The sequence below is a fragment of the Trachinotus anak genome, unplaced genomic scaffold (assembly GCF_046630095.1).
Source record: "Trachinotus anak isolate AG129_WGS33_773 ecotype Australia unplaced genomic scaffold, CSIRO_AGI_Tana_v1 ptg000009l, whole genome shotgun sequence".
Classification (NCBI taxonomy): domain Eukaryota; kingdom Metazoa; phylum Chordata; class Actinopteri; order Carangiformes; family Carangidae; genus Trachinotus; species Trachinotus anak.
In genome coordinates, this window is record NW_027273860.1 from 8,539,432 (window position 1) to 8,548,894 (window position 9,463).

General features: G+C 42.9%; 1 protein-coding gene across 1 annotated transcript; it reads right to left on the minus strand.

The window, feature by feature from the left end:
- Positions 1 to 1,609: 1,609 nt before the first annotated feature.
- tgif1 (TGFB-induced factor homeobox 1) lies at positions 1,610 to 6,715 on the minus strand. Its single transcript, XM_071485031.1, has 3 exons — positions 6,241 to 6,715; positions 4,101 to 4,330; positions 1,610 to 3,267 (listed from the first exon to the last, which is right to left on the minus strand). The coding sequence occupies exons 1-3, from the start codon at positions 6,254 to 6,256 to the stop codon at positions 2,605 to 2,607; spliced, it is 909 nt and encodes a 302-aa protein (XP_071341132.1). The 5' UTR covers positions 6,257 to 6,715; the 3' UTR covers positions 1,610 to 2,604.
- Between the last annotated feature and the right edge of the window lie 2,748 nt (positions 6,716 to 9,463).

Consider the following 9,463-nt stretch of genomic DNA (forward strand, 5'->3'; position numbering starts at 1 on the left):
TTTTGTCGTGTTCATTTCTTTCTCGTCTCCACATGTGTTTTCAATTGGGATGTAATTAAACAGATTACAAGGCCAGCATGGTGTGTTTTTTAGGGCATTTCCCTTCCACAGGGGCGGGTCCCCATAATTAGACAGCATTTCTGGCCTTGGCTTGGCCTCAACGCTCCTGTACGTGCAGCTTCTGGTGATTTGTCATTCACACATCAGTCGTGCTGAGGGGAGGCATGCTGACCTCAGTGGCCAGAGTTCAGGGGTGGGGAGGTGGGGGAAAGAGGGGGTTTGCAGAAGTGGGTTTTAGCTTTGTGTAAGGCCTGGCCCTGGGTCAGTGTGCCCCTCACATGGCCTACCATGGTGGGCCACAACTGCCCACTGTGCGCCTGGAGGTCTGTTTAAACCCTTATTAGTGATTACATCCTCTTGATAGGACCCAACCTCCACCACAGGAGCTGTCCCTTTTGACAGGCAGCATCTGACAAAAGGTGGAAACCTCAAAATGCATTCTGAACATTTGTTAACGGCCAGCAGGGGCAAGCCTTCAGTGGCAATGCTCCAGCCACTGATTTTACTTATTAGATAACCAATTGTCCTAACCTGTGGTGGAAGAAGTGTTCATAGACAATTTAAATATACTGCATTAAAAGTAAAAGTAAAAGTCTTTAAAATGGCCACTCAATGAAAAATATGTCACCAAAGTGTACAAAATATAGTGTTATATATTTATTTATGTTATTATTACCAATGCTTTAAGTTAAGTTTTTAAGTTTTGGTTTTGGTTTTTGTTTTGTTTATTGCTGTTGAAGGAGCTGGTGTAAGTATTTTATATACCATAATCTGTAATAATGCAATGTATTTTATAACATGATCATTGGTTTCATATATAAAATCTTCATCTCAAATCCTTGAGCACAGTACTTCAGTAATACTCATTCACATTCTCAATACTCAACATACATTCCTCATCTGCACTCAATTGTACACACAATAATTTTAATAATAATTTTAAAAAGGAAACTGTATTTATTCATTTCAAATCAGAAAAATAGTTTGTTCTGAGCTATAGAGAACATGTAATAAAAGAAGGGGTGGCTGTCTCAGCAAATACAGTCAACAAATCCTATTGAGACCAGTAGAGAGGCTTTAGGATTGCAGCAGGACCAGAAGGGAACAGCTGTCCGCCTAGCCTTGAACGAGGCAGCATACTCACTTGCAAGCTGCCTTACATTGACTCTATTGAGACGCAGACACACATAAAACCCTGTTGGCAAGAAACTGTTGACGTCTGCTGTTTGCCCGTGTTAATTTATGCAGGATTATGCTAATTGGCAGGAGCTGTTGTAAACCTCTCTCTCTCTCACACACAGGAATGCCTAATGGCAGGCTGTGGAAAGACATGAACGCCAACCTATTTCTGTCCTCCTGTACTCGCTCCTTTTATTTACTGAACATTCTGACTCAATACTCCTCTGATCCTTACGGGATAAATCAGTAATCTTCACAAAGTTTGATAGGATTTACAAGAATACAGTTTGTATAAATAAGTGTTAGATTTAAGTCGTCTGCGTGATCGGCGTGAGGGAAAATGCTAAAATGAAAACGATTGATTCTGAGATGTAGAAAAACAAAACTTTATTTGAATCCCATGTGACCCCTATTTGCCACAAACATTGCACAGTATGAAAAGAAATCACATCATTGGGCATCATGTCACATTAACTATACACATGGTCCTATTATACATGAAAATGTTTTTTGGTGATTTCAAAAAATGCTGTCTTTGTCAGGTCGTAAAACAGCAAATGCAGAAAAGACATCTGTAGTGTTTAATTTTCCAGTCCACTGGCCGTCGTTTTCGCTGAGTGATGGGATGAAGGCTCAGACTAAGAACCTGCTACATTGGTCATCTGAAATATCCCTTGGTGGGAGAAAGAGTAAAAAAAAAAAAAAAAAAAAGAAAAAAAAAGCATAGAAGTTTTTTTTTTCTTTTAAAATAGCTAAAAGTAAAAGTAAATTACAAAATCAAAACTATACTCATACTCATGAAAACACATAACATTTACTACAGTAGTGAATAAGTTTGTCATAGATGCCAAGAGCAAAGTATGTTTAAGACACTGAGATGACCTTCCTCTGCCTTTAGTGTGCAAACAAACGAGGCAGACCAATTATGAACTGATCTCTGAAATGTAAAACAGTAAACGTGTGTGGATGCGACCAATCTGTCTGATTGGTCTGTGAAGGAGGGCTGATTCTAGCTCTTGCTCCATTATCTAAAATGATATACAGTATAATGGAAAGACATAAGACAGGCAGCATTTCTGTGATAACATTTTTGGTCCCTGTGTGCAAATAAGATACACATGTAGATACATAAGCATGTATATGAAATGAATAAACTTACAGCCAAGGCACCTCAATACAGTTTTTTTTCCAATAAAAAAAACATCCTCATCAATTTGATTGGTATACCAAAAATAGAAATGATCAGGCTTTCATGTGGATTTGTTCTCTGTTGCGTGCAGACAAGTCACTGAACTCAGAGGAGTTCTATAGTTGAGACACAAAGTCAGTCTCTATTGCCTCCTCCTCTTCTGACACTTACTCCCTTTAGGAGACCAGCTGTTTGGCTTGCAGCTCCATCTCTGCAGCCCGTTTGAGGGCCACATCCACCAGGAGCTGGAAGCCGCTGAAGTCTTGTGTGAGGTCTGGAGGGGTTGGGGGAGGGGTGTTGAACAGCCCGCTGCGGGGGCTCAGGTTGCCCTCCATGCTGGTGCTGCTGAGGATGGTGGTAGTGGTGGGGAGTGGCTGGCTGCCTGACCCTTCTTCCTGGCACCTGAGCAGCGCCTGTGCAGACTGCAACAGCTCAGCTGCCCTGTCGCAGTTCATTCCTGGCACAGAAGGGTGGGAGGCTGTCGGGCTGGCCTGCATTGCTGCGGTGACAGTGGTGTGACAGATGACAGAGGGGCGGGTGGGAATGAGCCCTGGAGAGGGGGACGTGGAGGTTGGAGAGGGTGTGGAGGGGGACACTGCCTTCCTCAGGACACCAGGCATGGCAGGTTCGAAGCTGGAGGGGTGCAGAACACGTTTGTCGTAGCTCTCCTCTGTACCGGCTGCAGGACTGCTGTGTTTCGGGGACTGGGAGCTGTCAGAGAAGCTGTCGCTAGCCTTGCTACCTTTCCTGGATATGGTAAACTGGTTGGGATCTTTGCCATCTTTCCTCAGCATCTCTGGGAGAAGTCGCCGCCGTGCATTAATGAACCAGTTGCACACCTGGAAAGGACAACAACAAAAATCCATGCCGTGAGAAAGCGGTATCACATGGCTCACGTTCTGCCTTGCAATTTAAAGGAAAATCTGCTGGTACACTTGTCCCCAGGTGCAGTTTGCACCTGTGTTTTCAATAGAGGAATCACAATGAAAGGGTAAACGCCACCCATCACACCCTGAGATTTCACACCACAGACGATGTACAGTATTTCACACCATTAACATTTCCTGTTTATCATTTGAGCGCTGCAGAAAAGAAAAACCAGACCTCTAAGATTTGCACTAATGATCACAGCTCACACTATGAGAAGCTAAACATTAACTTTCACCCAGAAGCCTAGGTTGAACTTCTTAATCCTGTATTTGAAAATAGCTTTCAATACAAACTAATCTCCTTTGTCATAGCAGTAATCATGGTCATCTTTCTTCTTCTTTCCTCAGTCCTCCAGGCTAGTCGTAACTGGCTCTGAGAGGCTTGTAGCTTGAACTATGTAAATGACTCTGCATTGTTCCCAGACAGCTGGGATGGAAAGGGGCTGGAGGGAGGGAAATTCCTGTTCGAGTGCCTCAGCCAAGCCCACAGCACACAGCACACAGGGAGTGAGTTTACTCACGTTGTCTCATAGACTTTAATGTTGCAACATCAAGCTGGTTTGGATGACCTTCAATTCACTGTTTGTGTGTCATGTTTTGTTTGCCATCTAGACAGGAAATGACTCAGTCAAGCTGACAGTTGCTTCCTCTTGACTTTTACAGTGGTCCATTTATACTCTACGGATTTACCGGTGGTGAAGGCTTAAGTAATCTTATCTTTTCTGTCATATCTGTGTCCATACCTGCAGTGTGGAGAGCTGGGTCTGCTTGGACAGGAGGGCTTTCTCCTGTTCAGAGGGGTAAGCGTTGTAACGGTGCTCGTACAACCAGTCCCTGAGGATCTGAACTGACTCCTTGGGCAGATTCCCCCGCCGTTTCCTCTTCCCGTTGCTCCCCGTGCTGGACGACAGATCCAGAGGGGTGTCCACGCTGTCCTCATCATCCGTCTCACTCCCCGACAGCATCATCAAACCTGCCCAAGCAAGCGCAAGTGAGAGAAACGGAGAGCGTATGAGAACAGGACAAAGAAGAATATGTTATCGTCTTATGTCAGCCCCCCCGTTGTCAGTCACCCAGGCACTCTGCCGCAGCCGTTTACCAAACGCAAGCTGTCTGGGAGGCAGCTGATGTGTCAGAAGCAAGCTGTCAAGTTCAGCCATGTGATTCATATAAGGAGCAAGGGAGGGGGTGAGGAGATGGAGGAGGGGGGAGGAGGGAGCGAGGGAGGGATGGAGGGGGCGACGTCACAAAGGCTGGTCTGATGCTGTGTCAGTTATAAAACCTGCCTAGACAAATACAAGCCAGGTCTGCTGCACAGACTGAGAGCACACCTTACATGCTCGGATAAGTAGAGTACACCAGGCTGACCACAAGAACAATCTCTGTATAAAGGGAGGGTTTGTTTTGAAGAACAGAAGCAGGGTGTTTACAAGGATTACAGAGTTGCTGTCTTTTTTAATTCAGCGTTTTAAACAAGTCTAATCAAAGTCAATCGTGATCAAACAGGACTTAGGCCTTTGAATTTCTCTTAATGTCAAGAGCGTTGCCCAGGGAAAATAAACCTGCCTATAAACTGTACTTTGATTAGAATCTTCTCTGCCAATTGTGTGTTTTAAACTGATTATGATATTAAATGTCATAGACATAGATAGTAGGGTTAACTGACACCACACATGGATATTTGATCTTCCTCTGGAGAATAAAGAAACTGATTTTTACAGTTACTCATGTGATGTTAGCTCACTTTTTTTTTTTTTTTTTTTTTTAAACACATGAGTACCAGCAGGGTTCTATGCAGGCAGCCCAGGCGCCATTAAGAGAATGCAGAAACAAAAATCTGGGGATATTTAATCCACAACCCTTTGCAGTCTGCCCTGGGGCAAACTAGTGGGAGAGGAATAAGAAAGTTCCCAAGTCTGAGCGGCCAACAGGATGAGGTAATTACGTAGGCTGGAGAGAGGAGAAGGGGGAGGGGAGACCTGTTGCAAATCAGCGTCTCCAGACTAAACAAAAGAATCCAGGGCTGCGTGCTTCTTTGTATGCAATTCAAAAGTTTCTACGCGCAAACAGCGACTTCACCACTAACCTCGGTCCCTCCGAAATATCACTGTCCAACAGAGCGGCCAGAAAAGGTGTTTTAAGCCGATGGAGACAGAGGTTTTGTGACTTTATACAACTTGTGAGGCTCTTCTATTGTGTGTGCGCGCTGCACCACGAGGTCCCTGAATGTAACAAGGCAACTTCCCACAATGAGGTCAGGATGAACATTAGCCCACATTTGGATTCAGATACTCTTCAACGGTGCTGGAGGCGTCCCCGTTCGCTTCAGACGGTTACAAAGATACAACATGTAGGTTTTTAAAACTGAAAAAAAAAAACAAAAAAAAACAACATGTAGCATTTCAAACTCTCCAACTCACAACAGTCGCCCAACTTTAACTTCACCGCCTTTCTCAAACTTCGACACAAATGTAGCTTTCGCCTCTTAAACGCGCTTTTTTGACTCAAACCCGACGGAAGCGCCGCTTGATTCAATTTGTACGTTTTTGTGTTTTTTTTTTTTTTATGTGCGCGTTAAAGTTAGCCTAATTACACCGTGACAAGAAAAGCAACACACATGGCCACACCGTCGTGTGTTTATGGTATCAAAACCTTAATAAAAGCCATCTAGAAAAATCCCAAACGATAAGCGAACCCTGGCTATATCGACTTTTGACATCGCGCCAGCACATGGCAGAAAAAGCCCCCTGTCATGTCTGGAAAGGAAACAATAGACTGCATGGTTTGCATACGAGAGAAATCGCTCTGATAACCGTTGTATACGTCGCCCCTGCTTACCCAAACTCATTTTGACATATTTTTCCTCAAAAGCATCCGACCTACCCTTTTTCGTCTTCATCTCCGTGCGAAAATGCCCACTTTTCCCTCGTCAAGAATCGTCTTGAGCGGGAGTGCAGTGTTCTTCTTCTTCTTCTCTCCTCCAGATATCCACAGTGTGTATCCGAATATTCGAAAAATCCTTATTCATCAAAACTCGTTTCTTTTCTTCTTGTTTTTTTTAATTCTCTCTCTCTCTCTCTCTCCTCTGGTCGTCCTGGTTGGGAGTCTTGAAGGGGGGGGGGTTACCTGAGATCTCCGCGTCCCTTCGACTCAAAGCCCTTTTCTCATTGACCGTGCGTGTGTTTGATCCTGAAACTGGGTGACAGCTATCTTTGACAGCTGCGTGACTCAACGCACAGAGATCCTCCCACCGTGGAGGGCAGAGGAAAAATCTCTGACATCAGCATGGCTTGTTCCACTGACATGGATCCAGTCTCGCTAAGCTTTATCTGCTGCAGACCACCACCAATCCCCCCCCCCCTTATATCAAAACCAAACAAACACCAGCACTTGGTAGCTATATTCAGTCATCAGCCGCAGAAAGGCGTAGATTCAGGCGGGCAGGCAGAACGACAACAACAACAACAACAACAACAGGCTGCTGGAGAGCACTGCGGACCTCGTGGTAACAGATCCTCCACAAATAATAACCACGATGACAAATCACCATACATGATCGCTACAGGCTTTACTTTTTTTTTTTTTTTTTTTTTTGTGGTGTTCAGAAAGAAGTTAAGCTACCTTATCCCCTTTTTGTGGTTTCGTCTCTTCTTGGTTTCACTTTTGTGTAGCACCGTGCAGGCTTGCGTGTGGTAGGCTATTTAATTGCCCCTTCTCAATGCTCCAAATATATGTGTTATTATTATTATTATTATTATTATTATTATAACAGTAACCTCTGTGGTTCTATTTCCCTTTCTAAAATTCCTATCGTATCGCGATGGTCTCACAATAAGGGACCCATATTATGATGATACCTGCAAATGCTGTTTACACTACTGCACCCCCCCCCCCCCCCCCCCCCCCCCTAGTAGCCTTGTACAGACTGAATCGTGCTTTTGCTGCGGTATAATGTGTCATTTCCTTCTCGGTGTTATTATTATCGAAAGTGGCTGTTGCTGTCATTTCTCGAGCGAAGAAATGTGTAGAATACGGCACATGAGTCGGTGCAACAGGGCCGACCTTGCACCAGCTGCAGGTCGTAGTGCACCAGTCCACGTTTCTAAAATACAACAGCAGGGACGAGGGGAACGATCGATGCCTTCATTTGTATGCCGTGCACAACCTTGCGACAGCTGCTGTAGCAACGTTTTTTGTTTTTTTTTTCTTGAATGCATTTGTTCCAGACAGGCGTTTATTACTCTCTCAGAAGCTAAATGTCGCCTCCGTGTGTGTGCATAATGGTACTGTACGTGAAGGCAACATATGTGAAACATCAGGTCCGAGGATTCCCTCTGGTGGTCGTTATCCTGAAATGTGGGCTCAGGAGAAGAAAAGAAGCCTTTTTAATCACTCTTACTGCTATTTTAAACCCTTTGTCTGATGATCAACTTCAGTTCTTCTCTCTAGAAATATGAATTCTCCACAATATTTAATTCCCCATCTATATAATTCCTTGATAAATCGTGGTATTATTTACAAAAAGCACCAAAAGGTCTCATGTCGTAGGCTCATGTTTTCCCCGGTGGTGAGTGACAAAATCATGAGAGAAGTCCAAGTGAATGCTCTACAGCATGTCATGATTTTTCATCATAAGCTCCTCTGAAGTAATGTCTATATTAAGCGCTCACATTCTCAGCAAAGACAAGAAGTGTGGCTGTTTCACACAGGACGAGCTGTAACAGTCACACATTGTGTTAAAAATAGAGATAGGAGCAAGTCTGGAATGCAGCAGCAGCAGCCTGCTGTTGCCACTAAGTCAATATCAGTCAGTTCCGTTTTTATATAGGCTATATGTTACATAATAATAATAATAATAATAAGTTTAGTTCAACCATTTGCCAATGTTGTGAGGTTTTGTTAGGTTCATTTCTTTTTTTTTATGTAATAAGGTTTAGCGTGTGCATTCAGATAATTCCCTTTACTTTATTGCTTATAGGCTGATGGAAATGACTGAAATCGCGCTGTTCTGCTCAGGAATAATAGGGAGCAAAACGTTTTCCAAAAGAATAAAACTGACCATTTGCCTTCTTTGACGCGTTTGAGACGTTATCACTGAACTAATTTGGCTGTGACACATCAAATCCTTTACTTTTGACGACTTGTGGGCAAACAGCGAATAAATCAGGACGTGGAATAGCGAGAGCTGCATCAAGTCGCCTACAGACAGCAAGAACGATACCTGGAAATAGGAGTTTGTCCTTTCAAAATAAAATGAGCCTCGTAAACTGGCAAACCCGTTTTCTAATCCCAGAGGTTTACGCACATCTGCACAAATAGTCATATCTTGATGGATCAACTTTTCTTATATTTATGTCCGTTTCCAGAAATTAAAAAAGGGACTACTTTGTTGCATAATTTGCAATTGTCATTACCAAACATGAGTTCCTCTCTCAGAATCAGGATTTTCCAAAATTGTGAGAATGAAAGGGAATGAAATGTTATCCTGGAGAAGACCTTGCTTGGGTAACTGATCTTGATCAGGCCATGAAGACTGAATCTAAAGATTTACATTTAACTAAGTGTGTGACTTCTAAATGCAGCTGGAGGTAAATACTTAGGTTAACACGTATCTAATGTTTTATATTTGTAAGTAATTTGGATCGCTTTGGGGAGTTCTGTATTAACTTTGACTTCAAAGGCTATATTGCTATTGATCACAGTGAGAAAAAAAAAACAAAAACAAAAATAACACATCACTTTAAATTGACCTTGTTGTTGTAATAGCCTACAATAAACAATGTAAACTTCCAAGTGGGGTTTCTCTGTAAAATGTGCTGGACCCAAATTAACAGCATAGGCTAATTTAATGTGTTGGAAATATAGCGAAAACCTTAATTAATCACAAACTGACATATTTTCACTGACGTATATAGTAGGGTTTTTTTTTTTTTCATCAATAAGGATTTTATTATTTTATTATTATTTTTTATTTGTTTTTAACTTTATATTGAAAGCACGTAAACGGAAGCTCTGTCGGCTTCATTGTGTCTGACTTGACTGTTTGAGCAGGCAGAGTCCTGTTACAGTTTGAAGTCTAAAATTAGGGAGGCACCCCAACAGCAAA

Excerpts from the sequence above, each read along its gene's own strand:
- tgif1 (XM_071485031.1), bottom strand. Across the intron at positions 3,268-4,100 it reads CCCAGCTCTCCACACTGCAG|GTGTGCAACTGGTTCATTAA; the intron begins GTATGGACACAG and ends TGTCCTTTCCAG.